This window comes from Miscanthus floridulus, chromosome 2 (genome assembly GCF_019320115.1).
Source record: "Miscanthus floridulus cultivar M001 chromosome 2, ASM1932011v1, whole genome shotgun sequence".
NCBI classification, from domain to species: Eukaryota; Viridiplantae; Streptophyta; class Magnoliopsida; order Poales; family Poaceae; genus Miscanthus; species Miscanthus floridulus.
This window is the reverse complement of record NC_089581.1, coordinates 53196909-53223671: the sequence shown is the minus strand read 5'-3', so window position 1 is coordinate 53223671 and position 26763 is coordinate 53196909. Positions and strand designations below refer to the sequence as shown.

General features: G+C 46.5%; 1 protein-coding gene and 1 pseudogene across 5 annotated transcripts; one reads left to right on the top strand and one right to left on the bottom strand.

The window, feature by feature from the left end:
* Nucleotides 1-708: 708 nt before the first annotated feature.
* Nucleotides 709-2816, bottom strand: LOC136524130 (uncharacterized; annotated as a pseudogene).
* Nucleotides 2817-3008: 192 nt separating this feature from the next.
* LOC136524102 (uncharacterized) lies at nucleotides 3009-12776 on the top strand. 5 transcript variants are annotated; one of them, XM_066517578.1, is made up of 20 exons: nucleotides 3009-3345; nucleotides 3451-3582; nucleotides 4077-4244; nucleotides 4358-4441; nucleotides 4944-4994; nucleotides 5382-5438; nucleotides 5514-5596; nucleotides 6015-6138; nucleotides 6212-6271; nucleotides 7212-7454; nucleotides 7621-7704; nucleotides 7774-7921; nucleotides 8266-8393; nucleotides 8567-8614; nucleotides 9175-9305; nucleotides 10671-10753; nucleotides 11084-11187; nucleotides 11294-11364; nucleotides 11923-12226; nucleotides 12334-12776. In XM_066517578.1, the coding sequence occupies exons 1-20, from the start codon at nucleotides 3121-3123 to the stop codon at nucleotides 12403-12405; spliced, it is 2400 nt and encodes a 799-aa protein (XP_066373675.1). In that variant the 5' UTR covers nucleotides 3009-3120; the 3' UTR covers nucleotides 12406-12776. The 5 variants fall into 5 exon arrangements, with proteins under 5 accessions (XP_066373675.1, XP_066373669.1, XP_066373683.1 ...); XM_066517590.1 differs by having other exon boundaries at nucleotides 3054-3345; nucleotides 11923-12221; nucleotides 12334-12772; XM_066517572.1 differs by lacking the exon at nucleotides 4358-4441 and having other exon boundaries at nucleotides 11923-12221; nucleotides 12334-12773.
* The last annotated feature ends 13987 nt before the right edge of the window (nucleotides 12777-26763 follow it).

Genomic DNA, 26763 nt, shown 5'->3' with positions numbered 1-26763 from the left:
TGCCGTGCCTAACGGGCTTGCACGGCACGAAAAAAGGCCCATAGTGCCGTGTCTGGACCGAAGGCCAGGCCCACGTGCCTTGTCGGCCCGATGGCCTATCGGGCCGTGCCGGCCCGTTGTCCATCTATATCCACAGGTTCCTTTACCAAGCATATGCAAAGAATTTTGAAAACCAGAATGTTAACCTGACAGATTTCAGTCCACGATCCTAAGGATTCTTTTTTTGTTTTTGGAATAACGATCCTAAGGATTCAACAGGAGTGGAGACAACTAATTGACCACGATCACTAACTCTTTGCTTGCTTATACTCAACTAAAAACAAAGTACTTAAAGCATCATGTTTGCCATAAGCCAATGCACCCCAGCGTTCTCAGGGCATGTACAACCCACAGACGGGGTCCGTCTCTAAGCGCTTCGATTCTGTTGTACAGACATGTATAAAGACAGGTCATACAACCCAACAGACGGAGTTCTGTCTCTAAGCTGTTTAATGTTTTGCATGTAGCTAGGATCAACTATAAATAAATTTTTACATATCATTGTGTGGCTATTTGATAGAAAATATATAATAAGCAATAGTTCCTTCCCGCGCGCGGCCAAACCACAACCGCGCGCGCGCGAGCGCCCGGGATTCGCGCAGCGACGAGTCGAGGAGGCGGGCCGTACATCGCTGCTGGAGCCGTCTTCTCCGCCTCGGAGCACGGGACGTTCCCATCGCATCGCTGCCGACTCCGTCTCCAGGCTCCTGCAGGGTGTTTCTGTAAAAAATTACGTTGAAGGGACGGGGTTAAGGGACCGTTGTACGTGCCCTCATCATGGTACTGGTGGTCTGCCCGTAGCATGATCTGAAAAGACACAACTGATAAACTCATAAGTCATAACCATGCCATAGCTCAGATTCCAACAAAGTTAGGCCTTGTTTAGTTGGCGAATTTTTTTGAAAAATGGTAATATAGCACTTTCATTGTTATTTGGTAATTAATGTCCAATCATAGTCTAATTAGGCTTAAAAGATTCGTCTCGTAAATTTCATCTAAACTGTGTAATTAGTTTTATTTTTTATTTATATTTAATGCTTCATGCATGCGTCCAAAGATTCGATGTGACGAAGAATCTTAAAAATTTTTGCAAAATGAAGTGGAACTAAACGGTACCTTAGTCGTGATATTTCAAAAATTTATGTGACGGGGTTCCTTCTGTGGCGTGTGCTTGGGATTGGCCACAGAGGAGAGTACAGCCGTATAAGGCTGCCCCTCATTATTGTTGGTCTTCTATTCTGGTTTGGATATTTATTAGTAGTGTTTGGTTTTTGTTAAACTGTTTTAATAGTTTTTAGTCACTCTTAATTAGCATTGGTTTTAGTAGCTAAATTTTAGCGGGGGAACCAACGGGCCCTTAGAGACCGTTCGACTTAGATCATATTAGATTTGATAGCATTCTGCATTCATAACCTCGAGTCTCTTGAGTATCCAGTCATCCACAGTTTTTTCGTGACAAATTGCTGAAAATCACAACTAAGCAAGAATGTTGTACAGGGCTACTAGAAATTACCTGGAGTATAGAAGCTCATGTAAGGGATGACAACGTCGGGCCTTCTGCTGGACATCTTCTTGACTTGGCCTGAGTCCAGGTTAATCGCGAAGACGCCAGCACTTGTCCTGACGAAGATGACGCCGAGGCCCTCCGCAAAGCCAACCACAGTCACATCTTCCTCCATCAAGATCTCCGTCAAGCCAAGCGCAGTTGGTTGGTTCAAGGGGACACGAGTCTCGCGATTGGGCAGTGTGTTTCCAAGACCCTGCTCTGCGTCCATGCCGCCGCAGTTCTGTCAGAACCGGTCTCTCTCGACCACAGTAGAGGCGTGGCCCCCGCACGCTGGCGAACCCCAGACCACCGCCCATTGCTGGCATGAGGATACCGTGACCTTGGTGCGCGGACGGCGGGTCGACAAATGCGAGTTTCCGGTGACCCAAGTCGTACTCCACGAGACCACGATGGTCTTGCTCTGTGCAGCAGGGAAGTAGATCCTATTTCCCACAAGCGCGATGGGATCCATCATGTCCATGTCCGCGAGGTCATTGGGGTGTTGAGCGTAGGTCGCGTCGCTCCAGGCTCCGGTCTCCGAGTAGTAGACGCGGGCGTACGTCATCCCATCGTCGTCGGTGTCCATGAATGCGACGAGGAAGGGCCCGCCGTGCCGCCGTGGCAGTTGAGGTGGTCGCAGTCGCAGCCCCCTTCGCGCGCGGCCGCAGCGCAGAGCACCGCCACGTTCCACTCGTTGAACACGGACGGCATGTACAGCCTCCACCGCTCACCCGTGACGGGGCTCCATACGAAGAGGTCATAGTCATTCTCCTCGGTGGTGAGGTTGCTGAAGAGGATGCGGCCGTGGCGGGAATCGCGCACGTAGCAGCCGGCGTGGTCGAGGGTGCGAGGGCGGAAGGAGGTGGTGGGACGAACCGCGCGAGGAAGCGACTGTCGGCTATTTCCAGGCGGAAGAGGAAGCCCAGCATGGGAGGCACCCTGTGGAACGTGCGGTAGCGGCGAAGGAAGGCGGGGTCGGTGAGGAGGCGGCGCCAGGGCTTGCAGACGGCCGAGCAGCGAACGAGGCGCCCAGGGTCGTGCGGCGGGAGGCGGAGGAGGATCTCAGGGATGAGGTCGTCGGGCAGATCCAGCAGCAAGCGGCCGCACAGGCGTTTAGTCGGAGGAGGCGTGGCCATGGTTGCTATCGCCGATTCGCCGCGGCGTTTGAGGTTGGGGACAAGAATAGGGAGATCCGACTGCTTGCCGGCGCCCGGCGCTTCAATTTGGGAGGACGGCCGATGCCGGTGTGGAGATAGTAGTTTCTTGCCGTGTCGTCTCGGATGACTAGCGTCACTGTGCCGGCCCAAACCACTTTGGCCCATCCGAATTCTGGTTACGGCTCTGTTTGGCCCATTCTACTACGATTCATTCGCATTGATTATGAATTCGTGATTACCTGGAACTAGAAGGCGGAGAAGCCAGTTGTTCATCCGCCTGCAGCCCTATCCAAAAACGACGGGCAACTTCCTCCTCCCGCTCCCGCTTGGCTTCTTCACCATTTTCACCCATCACTCGCAGTTCGCAGCCTCTTCCTGATGCTTCGCCTCTCCATCGCCGTCCTCACCTCACCTCTCCTCCCCACGTCCGGCCCCGCCGTCCGACCCCATCCGCGTCGCCTACTCCGCCTCCGCGTCCGCTCCCTCGCCGCCGCCTCCTCGCTCTCGCCGTCCGCCCGCAGCCTCCGCCTCCTCGAATGGGGCAAGGTGTGCGACGCCGTCGCCTCCTTCGCCGGCACTGCCCACGGCCGCGACGCCACAAAGGTATCGCTCTCCGATCTCCCAGGGTGGCATTTCTCGCTGCCGGAGTATCGACGAGGGGGTTAGTCTCTGACGCCAGGCGTCGTATGGTTTGGTATGCGGGTGCAGCAACAACTGTGGGAGGTGGAAGATGTGAGCTATGAGCAGAGCCAGAGGCTGCTCCAGGAGACGGAGGCGGTCGTGTGGCTGCTTGACAACGCTGGTGGGGCGATGGATTTCTCGGGGTTGGATACAGTTGTGGTGAGGACTCAGGCTGCTTGAAATATTTGCGGTTTGGCAGTATACTATCATAGAATTCATTAATCAAATTGTGTATTGCTTCTTAACCCTGTTAGGAACCTTAGAGATCAGTTATCAGTAGAAGTAACTACTAAACTGCTCCTTATGCGCCATTTCTCTGTGCCTTGTACTAGTTAAGTTCTGTAACCCAGACACAAGTTCATTCTGTATTGGTTTATGACTATGATATTACATGGTTTCACTTTTCAAGAAACTAATGTACTGCTGTAGCCATGATATGCCAATATAAAATTAAAATTTAGTGTGAAATGCATGGAAAATAACCCACATGTTTCTGAATCTATTTGTGGATTCGATCTTAATTGTTAATGATGACATTTTAATGGTACTGTTCTTAGCAATACATTTTGCTTTACATACTTAGGCACAAACATGTTAGTTGTGGAAGTGCATGAGTACACTATTGATTCTTTTGTTTGTATGTTGACCTGAAGATAGAGTCAGCAATACATTGTGTTTCTGGGGGCGCCGTGATAAAAGGCCTGGAAGCAATGGCAGTCGCTAGCCTGATGCTGTTTATTGAATCCTTGCAAGTAAATATTAAAGCTGCCATAAAGCTGGATGAAGGCTCCCGTAGTCGATTAACGACACTTACAGAAACAGTAAGTGTCTTTTTTTAGGCTATCTAGCATCTTTTCATCACTTATTATTTAATTTTGTTAAAAAAATATTCATAACAGTGCACTGTGCTGAATCTACTTGTTCCGAACTGCAGATTTTAGATGCTGTCATTAACAAATCACTAGTGAAATCCATACAAGACATCGTTGATGATGATGGCTCTGTTAAAGATACTGCAGTTTGGTTTTTGCACCCTATTTTTAATTCTATTTCCTTCCAGTGATGTTATGCTAGCATTTCATTTGCAAATTTATGAATGCCTTATCTGAGCAATACTTCAATTCTGTTTATTAAATTAATAGAGGGTTAAACATGAAATTCGGCAGTCATCCATATTTGAAATTCCTGGTGATCAATTGATGTGGCATCCTAAGATTAATCCAGAGGCATTCACACATGCTTACTCATTCTTCAATTCCAATTTATCAAAACTGCATGTATGGATGTTTGAACTGAAGTGACTTTATGAATCATCTATTGTTACTAGTTGGTCTAGGCATCTACTAAGTATGTCACATTTGTTCGCTGTGACTCATACCCATTGTCTTTTGTGGTTTCTTTTCTTATGGTTCTTTATAACTTATCCTGACTATTATTTTTACGTCCTATTTTTATGGCCTTGGCGATTGTGTTTCTATGGATTATGTTTTCTTAACTCGAACGAATTCTTTCTTCTCCAGAGCCCTGAGCTAAGACGGTACCGAGAGCAAGTACAGCGGCTAGAGAGTAGGGTAGGTGGATACCCTTTTCTTTTTTATCATTTCAGTAACGCCTGACTTATTTGCCAGCTCCATGGGTGTGCTGCATGAAGCATAAGTTATCCTTCTAGACTATTTTTTTCTGACTGAATTACCAGCTCTATTTCACCAATATAACTGTAGCGTAAAAGCTATGTTGCTACATCAGTACCTAAAAGCTCGATGTTGTCTTCTATGTTACTGGACTAAACAAGGCATCCTAGCTTAGTGTCCATATTTTTGCCCTAGTTGCATTTACAAGGCACATTTTACAGTCTAAAGGTGTTCATTTGTTTTATTTAAGGTAATAAAGCTACTCTTTCATGGAATGTTGTTGACGTTGATTAACTCTTAAAAGTTACGTGTTTTTAACTTTTACAGTTATATCAGCTTATGGACAAGTTGATGCGCAATGCTGATGATGAAGCTTCCTTGTCGGTATTGTTTCATTTAGCTCACTTATTGCTAAGGAAACAACACATTCAATGAATTACAAACTATGATTTTTTACAGGAAGTATGCATTGTAAATGGAAGATGCTGCATTAGAACAACCATGGATAATTCTTCATTTTTTGATGGATTATTGCTCTCCAGGTGTGCCAAACATTATAGATTCTTCGTTAATGATAATTTCCTCAAACCATTTTCTGTTTCTTCTAGCAATATATAAGACCTGTATATATTCTCCTGCTTTATGGTTGACTGATTCGCATAAGATTTGGAGATTTGGATTTTTAAATGGTTTTACAAAATGACTTACTAAATTTTACTCAATTCATTTGGAAAGCAGGGTTTATTTCTATATCATTTATCACTCATTTGTCTGCTTGAATGCTTGTCAGTAGTAACATCTGCATGAATGATATTTTTTTGGCAGAAGAATCATGTGGTCCCAAACACCAAAAATTTATAACAATTTGTGATCAGTGTGTAAAAGGAACATGTCTACAATTTTATTTTAATTTGGTCATTCAAGAATATATTTTAATAAAGATTCATATATGTACTGTAGCGGGTCAGATGCTGGAAGCATGATAGAACCAATTGCTGCTATTCCGTTGAACGATGAGTTGCAGGAATCAAGAGCACTAGTGGCTAAAGCTGAACTGGATGTCTTATCAAAACTTACTGATAAGGTTTTGAAAGATGGCCTATTTGATTTTATAATTTTTTGTTCTCTTATGTTCACTTTCTATCTTTCGTGTGCAGATTCTTCTTGATCTTGATAGCATTCAGAATTTGCTTCAGGAAGCAATTAAACTCGATAAGGTTTGTTCTAAATCATTATTTTGTATGGATCTTAATACTTCATGTTCTGAAGTATTCAGTGAAAAAATTGACAAGGAACTATGCATATGTGTGAACAGAAAAATTTCTATGATTAAATTGCAGTACTTAAATGCTTGCAGTCATAATTTCCTGAGTTCTATACTTGTTTCTGATGGTCATTTTGTATTATTGAGATAACATCAAACTCTTTGCACGAACAGACTTCACTGATTTATTTTCGTTCTTATGTGCTGCCATTAGTTGACAGTTGTGCATCGGTTTACAGGCACCCAATGAAAGGTTTTCATAATTCTTATTCTTGCCTAATGATGCATTTCTTACTTCCTAGCATGGAAATATCCTTACCAAACCCATGCTATAATTCATAGCCAGGCCGAGGCAGCAGGATGAGAAGCATATAGACTGATCGATCTAGTCATTTAAGTCTGACAGAAAATTGTGTACCATTATCTGCTATCATATACTCCCTCGAGGCAGAAATAAATGATGTTTTAGGGCTGTCTTAAGTCAATCTTTCCAAACTTTGATTACAAGTTTTAATGTTTGGAAGTGATATAAGTAGATCTTTATTGAAAGATAGTTTCATAAAGATATACATTTGCTATATTTTATTGATATATTATAACTAAAAGTAGTGTCACTTATATGTTATTGGAAAGGCTACTTGCCTTGTTCACAGTCCACCTAAATGGTAGAGTTGGCGTTACGGACTGTCAAACTTCATAGTGTAAGCTACTAAGGAATCTGAAATCTGCTCTGCTCAAATCTGGGTCTTGAGGGCCGGTCAATTCTACTATTCTTGAAAATACTGTTCAAAACTAGAAATGTCTAAACCATGGATTTTGCACTATATAAAATTATTTGAGTTTTGGAAACTGTGGGATGGCATTGACTCATTATTTCACCACTTGCTTTACAGATCGCAGCTCGTGCAAAATACAGTGTAGCATATGATGGAACATTTCCTGACCTGTATTTGCCAAACTCTGAGAAGGGAACAGTCACTAGTGCTACAGGTAGATCTGTCGAACAAATTTCCTCAGCTCAACTTCCTAAGAAGGCATGGAAGCTGTACATGCCAAATGCATACCATCCACTACTTCTTCAGCGGCATCAGGAAAATATCCATCGTGCCAAAAGGGATGTTGCAAGTGCCACAGCGGTGAGTTTATCTGGCTCCAAGTAAATTTTTTTCATAACAAAATTCTGCAAAAAGGATATTGGTTGAAATCGAGGATACATCTATTTACTTCTGAATATACCCTTGAGTATAAAATGGTTTTATTTGCTGTTTGTCAATCAGTAGTCATTTTACTTCCATGCTGTAGGAGATCCGGAGGAGGAGGATATATGGGCAAGATATTGCAGAAGAAGATCAATTGGCATCGGACCTGGATTCCATGAAACTTAGGGTTAGTTTTTGTTTGGTATTACTGATGATTGCTGTTAGTTTCATTGGATAATTTGTGCGCCGTTTTCAGGTTTCCCAACTGGAGAAAGACCAGCCAGTACCAGTAGATTTTATGATTGCTGAAGAAACTACTGTCTTGGTCATAACTGGCCCAAATACAGGGGGTAAAACAATCAGCTTGAAGATGGTTGGCCTGGCATCATTGATGGCTAAGATAGGTAATGGAGTAACCATATGCATATTGTTTCATTGTTACCGTTGTGAACATTACCGACTTACACAGACTTCTGTAGATTATGCGGTTGCAGATTTTCCTTAATGTTTGGGATTTTTGTCTGATTGATGTAGTCACCAACTGCATATTTTGTTACAAAGGAAACCAAAGATAATAAGTACTTACCACCTACATTTCTAAGTGTTCTCTCTTTTTTTTTCAAGAGCATGCATTGCACATATTTCTTTAGGAGAAGGGGAAGCACAACAAAGTGTCCAAACAAACAAACCAATGTCTGAAGTGTTCACAGCTGGAATATCCTGCATAACATTGTCCATTCTGCTGCAGGTCTATACATTCTAGCTTCTGAACCAGTAAAAATTCCATGGTTCAATGCTGTTTATGCTGACATTGGAGACGAGCAATCTCTGACCCAATCACTCTCTACATTTTCTGGGCATCTGAAGCAGATTGGTGTATGTTTTAGAATTTATCTTAATTAGTTCTAATTTTTAAATCCTAACTCAAATGGTTGCATTACTGGATGCACATACCATTACACAAAAGGGTCCTGCCTCATTTCTAGTTTTCTACCTGTCTTGAATCCTTAGCCTATCAATGTGAAATTCAAACTTTCCTCTTCTATCAGGCCATTCGTGCAGAGTCAACTTCAGAGTCCTTGGTCCTTTTGGATGAGGTAAGCAGTTTAGCTACCATCTGCCCATCTTGATAGATGTTAGATGCATCTTGGTTCCTATATACCCTTTTTGTAAGCATGGATTACTTGCTTGTTATGTTTTTCAACATGCTCTATGTGCAATTCTCTTTTTTCAAACTGTGATATTCCCTCTATTATCACTCATGCAGTCATGCTGGAGAAAGCTAAGATTTAAGAATGCATGTTTCTGAATTGTGGATTATGATAAATATCTATTGCACATAGCACCGTAGGAATTGTTTGTGTTCTAAAATACCCAAAATGCATTGGTGTTTATATTATGCTCATGTCGTAACCAGAACATCATGCTGATAAAGGACTCATGATCATCCTGCCCAAAATCTTAAAACATTGGTGGTGACACATTTATGTCTGTCAGATGTGACAATTGTTTGTATTCTAAGATTCTCAAAATGCATTGGTGTTCAATGCTACCTTAGTTGAAGGCATGACTGGAATTTTGTTGCTGAAGGACTGTCTCATGATTCAATCACCTTCTTAACTTTAGCTCTTCAAAAAATTTTGGTGACATTTTTTAGGTAGGTGCTGGGACAAACCCACTTGAAGGAGCCGCTCTGGGGATGTCTCTTTTGGAGTCTTTTGCTGAAGCTGGCTCCTTTCTGACTCTAGCAACAACTCATCATGGAGAACTTAAAACACTAAAATACAGGTTCCTATCATTCCAAGCTCGAAGTTATCTTGTATTATAGTAGAATAATTTTGTAACAATGAACTTGTACTTAAATTAAGTCTATCTCTTAGTATCTCAATTTTTTTTTGTGGATCGAATTAATTTCTAAGCTTTGGGTATATTCCATACACTATGCACCAAATGGAATGATGATACAAGGTATAAATTATGAGCTCTTTCCTCTGTATGCATCCAGCACCAACTAAGACTAAATTCGACCAGCCATGTACTTGACCTATAAATAATTTCTTCTTTCATGGTTTCCTTAAAAGAAATATTTGAACCACAGAATAATCCATCCACCAAATTTTTACATCTATAGCACCATTGATGCAATGCTGCCAACATCAGAACTAACTCTGGCTGGTCCAAGTGCAAAAATGAATGATTAGTGGTTACTTGGTTAGTCCGTGTTTACTATACTGTTATGCAGTCATGATAAGACTTGGATGCAGGTTGAGTGAATTGCTGCTTGTTAGTTACTGGACAGGGTGTCAGGGTCACATGTTTTACTGCTAAGATCTGCTTGGATGTTGACTGGTGTGAGAGGGATCTCCTTCTTGTTGGCCCTTGTCCCTAGTGACTAGGTCGTTCCAGGTCATTTGTCCTTGTAAGAAAAAGGCGCGTATGTAATTTGTGAACAGCCTATGGGTGTGTGGGTGTGGGTGTAATCGAGGTTCTTTACCCTTTCTTTTTCTTCTTTAATATAATGATACACAGCTTTCCTGTGTGTTCGAGAGAAAAAAAATAGTTTTCACAACTGAAAGAACATTGCTGTAAAACCCACTAAGTCTTGTGCAAGTTATTATTTGTGGGGCAATATAGATTGCACTTGTGTCCCTTGATGCTGATACCACTTCATGGTTTCTTACCGCTTAATTAAGGGCGTACCCAGTGCAGAGAGCTCCCGCTCTGTGCGGGGTCTAGCCGTCTAGGGAAGGGTGTCAGCGGCAAGCCTTACCCTCGCCTGTGCAATGCGAGGAGACCGCGACTCAAACCCAGGACCTTCCGGTCACAGGCGGTAAGACTCTACCGCTTGCACCAAGCCCGCCCTTCTTCTTACCGCTTAATTAATGAAATAAATATTTTTGCATGATTTTATGGAACATTACACTTTAAGGATTCGTAAAAAACAATAGTAAAATACAAACTATTTTTTCTCGAACACGCAAGAGAGTTGTGCATCACTGTATTAAGAAGAAAAAATGGGATAAGAACCCATACAAGGCACACCCACTCACACCACTAGTAAATACAAACTAGTTGTCTACCAAATACTAATACTGAATAATGAACAATATTGATTTTTTTTGGGGAAACATAACTTGTTGTTAGTACTTTCAGCAATAACTCATTTGAGAATGCATGCATGGAATTTGATGAAGAGAATCTAAAGCCTACATTCAAGATACTGTGGGGAATACCAGGTTGTGTTATGTTTCCCTTTCCCTTTTTGAATCATTTAAATATTCAGATTTGCTTTGACACTCTCGGTGGTCAATGCCATGGAAAACATTAAGCCTTAGGAAACAACTCTATGCTGATGATGTCATTTTAGTCTATCATTCTTACCTTCGTTCTTCCCTAATGAACTAATGGGACACCTCATATGCTTGTAATATTTGTGACCATCAATCTTCATGTCATCAAACCTTCCTACTAGCTGAATGGCTTTATGACTGTTGTTTGCACTAACACCTGGTCTTATTTCATTATTCTTGAACTTCTTTTGTGTCCATGCTTCGTTACACATGTAGGTCGCTCGAATGCAATAAATATTGCTGAAAGGCTGGGTTTGCCTTTGGATATAGTAGAAAGCTCCAGGCGTTTACTTGGAACAGCTGGTGCAGAGATAAATGCTGTATGTTTTTTCGGGCACTTCTCTGCACTTAGAACTTGCACGTGGTTAAATTGTTGTCCAAAATATCTTGTTATGATCCTAAGCTCTCGAAGTTCATCTTTTGCAGTTGATAATGGACATGGAAAGATTCAAACAAGAATATCAACAACACCTTCAGGAGGCACAATATCTTCTTATGTGAGAATGTCTCTATACATAGATTTGTGTACTCTACAGTTCTACGTTTGAGCATGCTGTGATTCCCTTTCCACGTCACACATCCTTGCTTTTTTCCTTTTTATAATGTTATGTTCAACCTATACGGCTATACCTTCTTTTGGTACACATTGTGCTGCCCCCTTCAGTGGTAGTTTTTTCTTGGCTGCATCTTTGGTGTGCAGCCGCTGGTGGCTTGGGGGCTTTGTTGTTCTGTGGGGGAGGTCGTAGTTTTATCTGTTGTGTGGTCTGCAGGGTGCTAAGTTGTATGGTTATTTTGTATTTTTCTCCTTTCCTTACCTTCTAATGTAATTTGTCACAAATCCCTTGCCGCCCTCTTGAAAAAAATAAAAACACATATAACAGACTTTGAGGGATGCTTGTTGTTCAATCATTGCTTTCTATGCCTTCTAACTGACCTTTGAGTCCATATCTTTTCTCATGCCTTGGTGTGTAAACTGCTTGTCTAATGTGACTTCTTTATGAGGTGGACCTTGGAACTGGCAGTCAAATGATATCTTCTATCCATTGATGTCTCAGGCAGTCCAAGGAGCTTCATAACAACTTGGAACTAGCACAAAAGAACATTGTAGACCACACTTCTGCTCAGAGAAAACGAAAGGCGAGAGTAATTTCAGAGTATGCTGTTATGGCCCGTTCTATCATTCGTAAGAAGTTTCAGCAGTTCCAGGAATCTGCCATAGCTGAAAGACTGAATGAAGAGGAGAAGGCTGTGAATGATGCCAAATCTGACAGAGTGAAGGATCCTGTGCTGGCAAATACTTCTACCATCGGAAAGACACAGAACATAGATACCACATTGGGCATGGCAACCAACGGTAAAGTACAGAGTACTATATGGAACTCTCTTGTTTTTATATTACTATTAATCACCACACATTCTGAAAACTCGTTAAACTTCCAAGGTTTCCTTCCTTTTTTTATACTTAGATGATGAAGGTGGGGTTCCGGAAGTTGGAGATTCAGTCTATGTTCCTAAGCTCAAGAACGAAGCTACTGTAGTCAAAATAGATTCGTCCAAAGATGAAGTTCAAGTCCAAGCCGGTATGATGAAACTCAAACTAAAGCTGAAAGATGTTAAGATTCTGAAGCGGAAAGTATCCAGATAGAACACTTAACAGAGATTCTGATAAGTATGCATGTGCTGTTTCATCCAATTCATACCATTTCGCTGGCCTCATTTTTCAGCAATAATTAATATAATCTTTCAAGTGAAAATATAGATTTGTTATCTGCATGCATTTTTAATTCTTGGCAAACTACTTGCGGTACTCTAAAACCTTCAGCACAGTTCGAGAACAGCTTCAGATTATCACTTTTTAGAAAAGGAGCTTGAGATTATCACTTGTATATGCAATAGTGCAATACAGTCCAGCACTAATTTATAAATTGTAGTAGCATGCCAGTGAAATAGTTTAGCACTAGTTGGTCACTGGACCAAATTGGCCACATTGTAGAGATGTTTCTGTGCCGTTCGTGAAATTATGGTTAACCATAGAAAATTAGAAATCACTATCAGGCCAGTCCACTCACCTGTTGAAAGAACTTCCTTTTTTATATAATGGAAAGAACTTCCAGTACGGCGCATCCGCGTCGGTGTTGCCCAAACAAAGAATAGCTTCGGCACCGGTTTGAAGCAAACTTCTGTCTTGTGTTTTCAGTTTGTCATCTGAGTTTGTGGATAATCTCAACTCTCAAGGAATCCCACAGTAATCTGGATAACATATTTTCGCTGCGGTGGTCTGGCAAACCATGTGCGTCCTCAAACGAGGAACGTTAGGTGTTGGGCACTGTTGTCGGCGTTACCGCAACGCTTCGAATTTGGACCTGACCCACAAGGCCACAACACATGCTGATACGGAAGGTACCACATTAAAAAAAGAAAAAGAAAATGCATTGGTACTTTTAAATGGCTTAAACCATCTTGGCGAAGGACGAGAACTGCTTGTTTTTGTGCCGAAGTTATTTTTTAACTCTATATACTATATATTTCATGGATGGCCCCTGGACCCTCGTACGAATAATAGCTTAATCGCACTTTATAAGGAATAGGAATAGATGTATTGGAGGATGTGTGGTCTAAAATTTTGTGTGCATATATATGCGAAAATAGGTATGCAAGATAAGTTTGAGAATTCTTTTGTGTGCAAAACAAGATGAGGTACGAGAATTTCTATAGAAACTAGGATTCTTTTCATTTCATTATAAATTATATGTCAGTACAGCTTTGTTTTCTAAGTTAAACTTCTCTAACTTCTACGTGTAATTTAGAAGGTATGGTCAAGGCCATGCCATATGAAATTAGTTATACGAATGTTTTTATTGTTGGTTTTGCCTGTTCAAGAGTACGCTTCCCCTCTCCCACCCCGTGGTACGAACTGATCAGGGTGGGATAACGACAAGACATGTGCGGCTCTTCGGACTGACAGAAAAAAACGGCTGAGGTTGATGTTAATATTAATTTATTATAAAAAAATACTATTATTTTATTGAAACGATCCTCGAAGCGAACAGGACAGAGAACGACGGGGTGCAGCGTGGACTTCAGGCTGCCGGACTATTTGGCATCCAATGTGCAGCACGTGCTCTCTGCAGGTGGGCCCCAGGCGTACGTAGTTTCCTCTGTCCTTTTTTTTAACACGTCGTTTCTTCTTTTCCACTTGTTCCTTTCGCTACGCCCGCTGGGAATTTCGAGGTTCAGCACTTGAGCTGCTCCTCTACCGAACCCAACCCATCCGCGTGCGCTTGGTAGGCAATACCCTCTCTATGGCAGGTGGGGCAACGCTCCCAACCAACGGCGACGGCCCCACATCTCTTTTCGTTGGAGCTGTGGGTCGTAATGACGATGGTGTTAGTATTATCCTCTCCACGGAATTAGCGGGGAATCATTACCCCATATTAGGCCCCGTTAGATGCCTCCCAAAATCCAAAAATTTTTGCGTAGTACCTGTCACATCGAATCTTACAGCGCATGCATGGAGTACTAAATGTAGATGAAAAAAAAACTAATTGCACAGTTGGGTGAGAAATCGCGAGACAAAACTTTCAAACCTAATTAGTCCATAATTAGACGCTAATTGCTAAATAAAAATGAAAATGCTACCGTAGCTAAAAATCCAATTTTTTTTTTATCTAAACGGCGCCTTAACGTTACTTGCTGCCGGTTGAATCCGTCACGTGGCTGGTCGCTAGGGCGCGTGCACACGCGTACGGCTCCCATTCGTGGGCGGTCAAGCTGCTGAGCTTCTTTGCTGGCTTAGCCGGCTCAGAATTCGGCTCGGCTCGGGATCTACGACTTTGCAACGCAACTAACCACTCTGCGCATCCACTTGACCACTTTATTGTTTGCGACCTGCTAGACAGTGCGGCTGAGAGCGAAATATCCTGTAAATTGCTATTGCTACTAGTACTAGTGATAGGGCCTGCGACCTTTTTTTTTTTTTGAAACTTACATAGGGCATGTTTGGAACACAAGAATTTTACATGAATCACACAAGAATTTCACAGGAATCAATTCAATTTCACAAGAAAAACTTAGGAACAGAAAATATTTCTCACGTTCCAAACAGACCCGTAGTATTGACTTAATCATTAATCAAAGCATGGAAGCGTTCTCAGAGACCGCCTGGTTAAACCTAATCCGGGGTTGTCACTTACAAGTCAAAAAATCAGATGAGATGAAACGGCGACGCTGGATTGTGACGCGCTTCTTCAGTAACCTTTTGCTTTTTTTTTCCCCTGTGGGTCAAGCTGGGGCTTTTGGGGTCTTCTAGAACGTAGCCAATGCTGCAGCTCAAGTGGAGCTGTTAGGTAAGCTAACGCTCGATTGGAAGACAGATACGACCGTGTCCTTTGGCCCGTGAAACAGTAGCGATCGAGGACGCACAACACGCAGCACTAGGTAAAAGGTGAAGCAGGCACACGGCTGCCTTCTATGTTTAGTAATTGCCCTTTTCTTTTCTTATAAACACACACACACCGATCCAATTTTTAAATGATATTATTTTAATAAATAACTGTAGAACTAGATACTTTTATAGAGAAATTGCAAGCACAGTTGTCGGCATGTCAACAAGATACTGTCTTTTGAATTGCCAATGTGTCTTTGTCGACTTTTTAACTGTCCATAAGATATGCCATGTAAGCCACGTCAATCCAGGTAGAAATTTTTATGTCGGATACCTATCAGGTTTTTTGAAAGCCGATTACCCTTTTCGTGTGTACACTCATGTCCTGTGCACCTAGCTCATATGCGAATCAGCATGTAGATGAGAACGAGTCACATTATCTATTGGCCACGGGATGCCGATAGGCCTATTGGATTATTATTATTTTTTTAAAAAAAAGGGGCAATTGGCTTTTTGAGTTGCCGATGAGCGAAGATATTTTTCACGCCGACATAGTTAAGTATCTCTGTTTTTATTTTCTTACTTGTATAGTAACGTAGTTAGTTTTGCTTGGTGAGATTGTTAGGAAAGACAATGTAGTATATTTGGTAAAGTGGACTTGTAGTGTTAGTTAGGAAAATAGATTCTGCTTACTATTGGTATAATTAGGCATGTAAAAATGATCTAATTTAGTAGAAACTTATTCAAAAGACAGTATTTGTCGGCGCGAAATGTGGCTGAAAAGTAAATATTTGTAGTTTTGTCATGCGTTGTGATCGGATGTGGCTAGCACGTGATGACACATGATTTATTCTGGTTCAGACAACGTGCCCTACGTCCAGTTTCAGTCGGTCGGTGACTTTATTCCTGAGCCCAAGTGCTCGAAGTTTATTATGGGGTTACAAACAAGTAAGGAATGAGAAGGGGGTGTTAGAGGTCCGGCCGGACTCTGAACCGAATGGAAGAGTGTGACGGATGCTCTAACGTGCGCTAAGTATTGGAGCGTATGCTCTGTGTAGCTGTCGAGTTCTAGAGTTGTTGAGCTGTTCGAGTCCTCAAGTCATCGAGTCCTCGAGTCATCCAACGTCTCCCTGTTGGGAGAGAGCGCATCCCATTTTATAGGTGAAGGGGATAGCCTTACAAGTCAGAGAGAAAGAGAGAGAATGCGTACGTGTGCTACCTAGTCTTGTTGCCCACGCTGTCGAGTGCGAGATGGCTGTCAGCGCCCACAATACTGTTTATGCCCAGACGCGTCTGACAGTCTCTACTGTGTTCGCCTAGTATGGCAAACGACGGCACCCACAACATTGTTATGCTCTGACACGTTTGGAAGGTTGTAGAGTGTCCGTCTGTCATAGCCCGGTGGCACCGTACTGCATGTGCGCAGGGTATGGTAAGGTACGGTCCTCGGTATTGCGGCTGACTTGAGCGCCTTATCTTATCTACTCCACCTACGCCCTGGGCCCACACCGAGTGGGCGTCCCCCGTCAGTTGCTCCCAGTTGCCCCTGATCGTGTTAGTCAGGAAAGAGCAGCGACCAGAGGTCCGGCATATCCTCGATCGGAGAAAGAAGGGCGGGCGAGGCGGAGCCTGCGACCTAGAGGTCGGGCGAGGCGGAGCCCGCAACCCAGAGGTCGAGCGAGGCGGAGCTCGCAACCCAGAGATCGGGCGAGGCAAAGTTCGCGACCCAGAGGTCGGGCGAGGCGGAGCCCAAGACCTAGAGATTAGCCCTTTCTACCCCCTCACTCTAAAGGTGCCTGGAGCGGTTGTCGAACCCATCGATGGGCCAACCTTTGAACTGCAGGGCCTAGACGGGCCGTAGGAGCGTTTTTATCTTCGTATCCCTTTTTCCTGTGATGGGTCATGGCCCGTTCAGGGAGGCCCTGGTCGGAGGTGCCGGTCAGGGACCGGATCATGGTCTTGGTTTGTTATTGTGTATCTAGGCCGACCTAGGCATGTGTTGTCGTTGCGCCTCCTACTGGGCCAAGTTTTGTACGGAAGCGGGTCCATTAGGGACCCCAGGTTTATGAACCTGACAGGAGCCCCCGAGCCCCTTTGGGACTTCTATGAAGTCATGAAGGGGCTGTTATTGGAACTTTGGTCTTTTCCCCCTTGGTTTGTTGTACCGCGTAGGGTAACCAAATAGGATTTAGGCACCCAGCCTCCATGTGGAGGACTGGCAAAGGCTGTGGAGGCGCGCCATGCAGACATAGGCGCCCAGCCCCTGAGGAGGAGACTCGTTGGTAATCCGTTTTCCACTGGGTGCACATGAACACACCTGGTGGGTGTATCCCCCGTGCCTACGGTCGACTGGGGAGTTGGTCGAAGGCAGAGTACCTTGGTACTCTTTTTTGGGGCTGCGGACTCTTGTGTCTCTTTCGATCGGGGTGTTCGCTCGTGTCTGTTCTGACCGCAACCTGTGCGATCGACAAGACTCTCGAGTCAGGGTCGGGTGGCCTGAGCCCTCGAGCCCCGTTAGGCTTGGTAGGGGTCGGTCGAGTTTCATGCGTCACCCTATTCGCAGTTTCTACAACCGGAGGGGTTGAGCTAACGTCGCTTGCCTCGATGGCTCAAGTGACATGCTCGGTGAGCTCACTAACGGGCATGTCCGAGTGAAATCCAGGTCTGTCGTTCATAATGAGGTCGACATAGCCCTCATGTGGCATTCAACTGCTCCTTAACCCGCCACCCGGCAGATGCCCGAGCCATTCCAGAGACTAACTTAGGTGGCCCGCTGGTCTCCCCTCGATGGAGATTCTGTGGGCATGGCTCGAGGTTAGGATCGAACGAGAAGGTCAAGATGACCCTGTCCGCTTCTGAGCGGATTGGGCGAAGGCCACTAGGGCTCATCTACATTTTCTCCCCTAGCTCTGTTTGTCACGAGGTGGCCTCAAGCCCTTCACGGGCCAGCCTTTGAACCCCGGTCGATCATCGCTCATAATGAATGAGACGACTACCGCTTCATGACGTGACATGAAGCGTTGTGATGCAACAATTTCATATGTGATGCTTGGATATAAGGGATGAATGTATGCATGAGAATGGATGAATGAATGCTCATGCACCGGGAAAGTAGAATGGGGGTTGGTAAAGTTACCTTGATGGCTTGAGTGACGGGTCTAGGGAGCTCCTATCGGATATGTCCGAGTGGGATCCATATTTGTTGTTCATGACAAGGTTGGCATAACCCACATGGGGCATCCCACTGCTCCTTACCTGTCTCTCGGCAGCCGCCCAAGCTGTCCGATCGACTCGGGTAACCCGTTGGCCTCTCCTTGATGGAGATTTTGTCGGTAGGCCCCTCTAAACCCTACCTAGGAAGGCGAAGGGTCTTTTGCGTGTGGTTGCGCCTTGTTTCCCTTGCCCAGGTTGCGGTAGCGGTGGGCCCCACCTAGGCCACATTCCGTTAGCCAGGCGATGTTTTGTCAGACAGGCTGCGTCCCGTCAGCTAGGGCCACGTCCCACCGTATGCCTTTTCGCATTAAATAGGGGGAAAGGAGAGGGTTTTTCCTGTTCTTTTGCCTTTCTTAAACCACTACCATTTCTCCTTCCTTCTTTTCGCCAAGCCTGTTCATGTGCCGCAGCAGTTTCTAGGAGAGAGGAGGGCAGAGCGAGGGAGAGGAAAAACTCATAGATTTGTTCGTAAATCCGAGGTGCGATGTCGAACTGGAGGCCTTCCAACATGGATGAGGAGGTGTTGGCCGCCTTCACCGAGAAGGGGCTGCTCCCATCGAAGGAGGTGGCGCATTGGAGGGTTCCTACACCAGGGGAGGTTGTTCCACAACCCCGGGCCGATGAGGTCGTCTCCTTCCTTGCCTTCCACGAGCGTGGGCTTGGGTATCCCACGCACTGGTTTCTGCATGGGCTCCTCAATGAGTGAGGCCTAGAGTTGTAGCACCTCAACCTGACTGGGGTGCTACACATCACCAGCCTCGTCACTATCTACGAGGCTTTCCTCGGGATGGAGCCGCACGTGGACCTCTTCTGGTGGATTTTCAGTAGGCAAGCCCTGTCTGAGGGGAAACCGCCTAGAATCGCACCAGTTAGGGGTTTGCCCTGCAGAAGAGGCTAAAGCAATCGGTCCCCTACCCCGTGTACTCCCCCTGTGACTCCAACCAGGGGTGGCACGATGAGTGGTTCTACATTAGGAACCCGACGGAGGCGCCATTCCCAATGTTCACCGGGAAGAGGCTGGAGAGGAGGGAAAGTTGGTCGTGGGATCCCACCCATCGATAGAACAAGCTAGAGATTATCGAGATAGAGCTTTAGAAGCTCGTGCGGCATGGCCTCGATGGGTTGCAGGTCTTTCATACCTTCTTCCATCGTCGGTCACCTCATTGGCGGAGAGAACATGATCGATGTGGGAATACTCTGGCCCGATGGATCCCGACCGCGCGTCATCGGAGGAGTTGTCAAAGGATGAAGTCTAGAGTCATCTCGGTCAGGTGCTGCAGTTCAGGGATGAAGACTCCCTCGAAGGGACGCGAAGCTATCCAATTTGGTATGTTTTTTCCTATGACCTTTTCCTTCTTGTTTTGATGTTTTGATTGATTTCGAGTTGCCCATTTTGAAGGGACTCACGGGCTACAAATCCTAGCCGCATCTTCCAAGAGGGCGAAAGGCATGGTTCAGCAAGCTATCTAGAGGGAGGCCATGCTTGCCAAGAAGAAGAAGAAAGCCAAAAAGGCTCAGAGGAGGTTTGATAAAGAGAAGGAGATCAACTGGCAAGTCTATGGTGGCAAGAGCTAGAGTGAGATTGAGGCAGAGCTGGAGTCGAAGGAGCCCACGGAGATGGGTGATGACATGAGTTCCTCGGAGGATGAGGAAGATAGGGGTGTTGCTGTGACCTTGGTGGAGCACCATAAGCCCACAACTGTGCTCGTCGGAGGTGGGCGTGGTATAGAGGTGTGCGGCAACGTTCTTGAGTTGAGGAAGTGCGCTGTGAGTGAAGACGCCGCCCTCGAACGAGAGGCGAAGTGGGTGCGGTCACCGCGCCTTTTGGAGGCGTCATCGGCTTCGTGGCCCCCTGCTCCGAGTGTGGCGGAGCATGTCGGTCGGTCAAGGGGAAGTGATCATTCCCCTATGTCTTCAGGGTCGACGCGTGTGCATGACCCCCAATGGGGAGATGCCCCGCCAGTTGCTCCAGTGGTTTTGCCATGAGCTGGCGGTCATGGCCATTCGCGGGCCGATCGGGGATCGGCCGGGTCGCCTCCTCCCTCGGTTGATGCGAGGGGGCGCGGGTCGTGACCCTCGAGTGATCCTCATTCGATCGGCTCATTGTCAGTCAATCAGGGCTTTTAGGGTTCTGCCACTTTCATCTGGGTATGTATTCATGCTTCCTTTTGTCCTCATAGTTGAGTTTTTTAGTGTGACTAACCTATGCTTGTTTGACAGTAGCCAGGGGCTGGCAGGACTGGGGATCTCCCCACCTCCCATGTGAGAAGAGTGGAGACCTAGCCTACAGCGGGTTGTAATGAGCGGTGGGGGAAGAAGGTTGGCGGAGGCGCGACCTTCCTTAATGGGGGTTGCGTCTTCCCGACTGGCCGTGAGCACGGTGGCAGTGGCAACGGTGGTGATGGCAGCGATCCCTGTGGTGACGGCGGAGGCTAGGTCAGAGGTGACTCTTGTGATCCCTCCCTGACGGTTGTGGAGGAGGAGAGGAGGGAAGGTGGGCTCCCTGTCTCGCCCGGCGGAAGAGCGCATGGTTCACCTGCCTAGTCAGAGCTGGAGGGGTCCGGAGGAGCCATGGCTAGGTCAAAGGTAGAGCAACGGCCAGTGAGCCATGGACTCTTGGTGGCAGACATCCCCTTTGACAGCGAGGAGGACATCGGGGTGGAGCCACCAACCATCCTGCCATCCTAGGAGTTGGTGATGATCCGGTCATCGCTTGATACTATGATGGTTGGATCTTCCAGTGAGTCAGGGGTGACCCACGAGCTAGTGTGGCCTTGCCCTAGTGAGCTGAAAAAGGCTCGGTTCATCCTTCATGACGAGGAGTTGAAGCTTTAGCACCAGCTCAGGGAGAGAGGATTGTCGATGGAGTCCAATCTTGCCCTTACCAAGGCGTGGCTCAAGGAGGCCTTGGAGAGGGTTGAGCTCATCCATCAGGACGACTGTGGACCTATCACATGTTGCAGAGGTAAGTTTTCTACATTCCTGGTATTGTCTTTGATTCCTTGGCATTTAAACGGTTGTCTCAGCACGCCTGCTTCTTGTCTCACAGGACCTAGAGATGATGTCGATCCGCAAGTCCCAGTTTCTCTAGGACCAGCATGGTCGGATGGAGCAAGAAGCGGTGGCGTCGCAACGGGTCAATGAGCTCAGGAACCAGCTAGAGTTCGCCTGTCGTGAGTCCCAAGATTGGGCAGCCGAGGCAATGAGAGCATAGGCGATGGAGCTGCGTGCAGTCGAGCGGGTGACTACTACCGAGCGGGGACTTGATGCGGCGAAGGCCCACTTGGCAGAGACCGAGGTGGTGCTCTAGAAGTCTTTGGAGGCTGTGGAGGCAGAGCAGAAGACCCGGTCGGATGCCGAGCAAGAAGTGGTCGTGCTCTAGGGGCAGATGCTCGGGGCAGAGGAGTCAAATGCTCGACTGCTCGAGAGGGTGACCCAGCAAGAGGAAGGGCTCTCCATTCTTGAAAGTGCCCGGCTTGGTACATACATGTTCTACCCTCAGTTGATGCCTTGAATTTTTCTTTTCCTTGCTCCTGAATTTGTCGTTCGTTTTCAAAACTGGGTGGAAAGATCGGCTCTCTAGAGCAAGAGTTGGAGACGGTCTAAGCAGCAGTAGGTTAGGGCATGGAGGCGCTAGCCCAGTCCCTTGAGGAGCGACGTGCTCTTGAGGGAGAGCTCGACCAGATTCGCAACATTGTGCAGGTGGTGGTCTCTGAGGTGTTTGGGTCGGGATCGAGCACCAGTACACCTGCTGTCCAACTGGTGGAGGTCCCAAATGAAGTTTGGGCACTCATCTCCGACGGCATGTTCTACAGGACGTCGGGGGTGTTGACCTCGGTGGTGACCCACTACTCCAAGCTAGATTTCATGGCCATCTACAGAGGTTATGCCGACGAGTGGAGCGTAGATAAGATCCATGCGCTGGGGGAAAGTTTAGTGCCACATGCACAGATGGTCGCTGAGCAGGTCACCGCATAGTGGGTGATGGAGGCTCGCCGTTCGACCGTGGCCACAGACATGCACCGGGAAGATGTCATCTAGCCTATAGAGGCAGCGGAGGCTAGGTCGGAGACGAGTGTCATCCCGCCCCTAACTGAGTCGAATGTCGTCCCAACCGTAGCCGACCCGAGGACCATCATCCTGACCACAACCAAGCTGCCTTTGTCCTCGCCAACCGCACCGTCAACCGATGCCACCGGGGGGCCACAATAGAGTTAGAGTAGAAATAGTCAGTTTATGTAAAATATGAATTCGTGGGGGAGCCCCCGTGTGAATAGTTTACATTCATGAATATTTTAAGTTTGTTTTTGTGATGAAATAACTTGTGAGGGGAAGCTTGTCCCATCCACCCTTGTTTTTATCCTTGCGTAAATTTGTCTTTTGTCCTTTCTTTTTTGCACCTGCCCGTTGACCCATAGGCTGCAACCTTAAGAGCCTGGGCGTGGCCCGTGAGGATTAGCTGCTCGTAACTGTAGGTCATGGCGGGGTATGATCAGTCGGGAGGCTAAAAGCACAAGTTACGTAGGGTAATCAAAGGAACGGAATGCCCTTTTGTTTGGGCGACGCCCTTTTGTTTGGGCAAAAAGTGTTACTATATGATAGTAAAAAAAGAAAAAGGGGGTGGTATCGCACCCCTGTGGAGCCTTCGAGTGACCCAGGGTGAGAGTGCTCGGGCTGGGGTGCTGTAGGAGCAAGCATTTGAATGGAAATAAATGGTAAGACCGAGCTTTAGGGAAAGAAACGACATAATTGTTCGATGTTCCATATGTTGGTGAGAATGTTGCCGTTGTCGTCCTTTAGTGTATGAGATCACCTCAGTCAACATGTATGGTGCTTCCCATGGTGGAGAGAGCTTATGTGTCTCCTTGGTTGACTGGGTCCTCTGGAGTATGAGATCACCTACCTCGAGGATCCTTCCCCTGATTTTTATTTCATGGTACCTACAAAGAGTTTGCTAGTAATGAGTAGAGCGGATGACGGTCATCTCATGGGCCTCCTCGAGTAGGTCAACTATGTCCTGCTGAGCCTCCACGGCTCGATCTTGGTCGAAAGCCTTTACACTTGGGGCGCCGTGATCGAGGTCGGAGGGCAACACTGCTTTGGCTCCGTATGCAAGGAATAAAGGGGTGAACCCTATGGATCGGTTTGGGGTCATTCTTAGGCTCTAGAGGATTGCTGAGACCTCTACAACCCATCACCCAACATATTTTTGAGTTGGTCAAAGATGCGGGGCTTGAGTCCTTGGAGGACCATGCCATTGGCCCGTTCGACCTGACCATTAGTATGCGGGTGTCCGACCGAGGCCCAATCGATCCTAATGTCATATCTCAAGATGGCAACGGGTACGTACCCGATGGGTACTGGCCACCCATACCCGCACCCGCCAGATCAAAATCTTACCCGTCGGGTGCGGGTAATTCTTACCCGACGGGTAATTTTTACCCGATAATATACCCAAGTTCACACACCAAAATATAATAGCTTCTAGCAAAACAAATCAACAATAGAGCAGCAAAACAGAAATATGGGCTGGTGGAGTGGAGTGAGGATGAGGATTAGGGTTTGAGGGAGTTCTAGAATATATATACTCATATGCTTATATGGGCCAAATATGGGCTATATGCTTATATGGGCTAAAATTGCAGAGGTTGGATATTATTTATGCAGGTTTTTTTACCCGTGGGTATGCGGGTATGGGTAGTATACACCCACACCCGTACCCGCATACCCGATGGGTACAAGAATTCATCCAATAACGTACCCGCGGGTGCAAAATGTCTTCCATACCCGCCTCCTTATCAGGTAAAACCTGTCGGGTACTCGGGTTTCGGGTACCCATTGCCATCTTGATCATATCCATCACAGAAGTCTAGGAACTTCTTCTCAGTGAAGTTTGTTCCATGGTCGGTGATGATACAGTTATGAACACCAAACCGATAGATGATGTCGAGGAAGAAATTGACCGCCTCTTCCGAGTGGATATTGGTGATGGGCTCTGTCTCTATCCACTTGGTGAACTTGTCCACCACCATGAGTAGGTGAGTGAATCCACCTGGGGCCTTTTTGAGGGGTCCAACCATGTCAAGGCCCCAGACCACGAATGGCTAGGTGATGGAGATGGTCTGAAGTTCCTACGCCAGTAGATGAGTCTACCGAGCGTAGAACTGGCATCCTTCACACCTACGAACCACCTCCTCTGCATCTCGCAGCATAGTGGGCCATAAGAAACCTTGGCGAAAGGCTTTCCCAACCAGTGACCTTGGGGCCGCGTGATGTCCACAGATTCTAGCATGGACTTTGAGGAGAAGTTGTTTCCCCTGGTCGGTCGGGATGCACTTCATGAGCAATCTCGATGGACTTCGCTTGTAAAGTTCTTTACTAATGGTGATGAACATCTTGGCGCATTGAGCGATTCATTGTGCTTCAGTCCTTTCTGGTGGGAGAACTTCCTCGAGGAGGTAGGCGAGCAGTGGTGCTCTCTAGTCGATTGGATCGAGTGCCATCACGGCGATGTCGCCGGGCGATGTTGCCATGGAGGTGCCAAGGTTGGAGCCCCCGAGCACTCGGTTGGGGTCGAGGCATGTCGGGAGGTCATTGCCCCTGAGTGCCAGATTGGTGTTGGAGCGCGTCTGGGTAAGATCCTCTCGAATGCGAGCAGATGGCTCATGGAGCTCGTTTACAAAGACCCCATCGGCGGGCGGTTTCTCTCTAGCCGCTAATTTTGTGAGGAACTCGGTGGCATCGTTGTCCTTTTGAGGGACATGATGCAGTTTGATCCCTTAGAACTTGTCCTTGAGCTTGCGAACCTCCTGGTAGTATGTCACCATGAGAGGGCTCTTGTTGGAGGACTCCTCCAGGACTTGGTCGACGAACAACTCTGAGTCGCTGTGGACATACAGCCGCATGGCACCGAGCTCGACAGTGATGCATAGTCCATTGATGGGGGCCTCGTACTCTGCGGCATTGTTCAAGGCTGAAAAATGGAGACTAATCGCGTAGCAGAGCCTGGTCCTATCCGGGGAGATCAGAACCACTCCAACCCCTGAGCCAGGCGCCATGACTAACCCGTCGAAGTACATCATCTAGTACTCATGGGTGATGTCTAGGGTGGGGAGCTAGACTTCCGCCCATTCGGCGATGAAGTCGGTAAGAGCCTGAGACTTAATAGTGGTGTAGGGGACATACCTGATGTTGTGACCTATGAGTTTGAGAGCCCACTTGGAGATTCGGCTGGTGGCATTGTGGTTATGGATGACCTCCCTGAGTGGGTACGAGGTGACGACCATGACCTTATGGTCGGTGAAGTAGTGTAGGAGCTTCTGGGTCGCCATTAGCATGGTGTACAGAAGAAACTGAACCTAGGGGTTGCGAACTTTGGCATCAGTGAGTACCCCACCAATGAAGTACACCGGTCGTTGGACCTTTAGGGGGTGTCTCGGCTCCTCCATCTCGACAATGAGGGCGGCGCTCACAACGTGGTTGCTTGCCATGACGTAGAGGAAGAGGGATTCTCCCCGTTCGGGAGCGACGAGGATTGGTGCTGACGTTAATGATGCTTTGAGGCTTTCCAAAGCCTGCTGTGCCTCCCTTGTCTAGACGAATGCGTCTATCTTCTTGAGAAGTTTGTAGAGAGGCATCCCTCATTCGCCTAGTCAGGAGATGAACCGGCTCAAGGCAGCCAAACAGCCAGTGAGCCTCTGTACGCCTTGACGTTATGTATTGGGCCTATGTTGGAGATGGCTGTGATTTTTTAGGGTTGGCTTTGATGCCGCATTCGGACATGATGTATCCAAGCAGCTTCCCCTTTAGGACCCTAAAACACATTTTTAGGATTCAATTTGACACTGAACCTTCAGAGGTTCACGAATGTTGTGGTCAAGTTTGCGATCAGGTTGCTAGCTTGAGCCGTTTTCACCACTATGTCATCTACATAGATGGTGATTATTGATTTTGGATGCTCGACCCGATCAGGTTGGTCGGACAGATCGATTTGGTCGGTGAAGCATCGCTGCATGCACCATTAATAGGTGGCACTAGAGTTCTTCAGACTGAAAGGTACGGTTACATAACAGTATGAACCATATGGGGTGATGAATGAAGTCACGACCTGGTCAGATCCTTTCATCGCGATCTAGTGGTAGCATGAGTAGGCATCCAGGAAGGAGAGGATTTCACACCCTAAGGTGGAGTCAACTATCTAATCTATGCATGGTAAAGGGAAGTGATCCTTTGGGCATGCCTTGTTGAGGCTAGTATAATCAACACACATTTTGCACTTCCCATTCTTCTTTTTTACAAG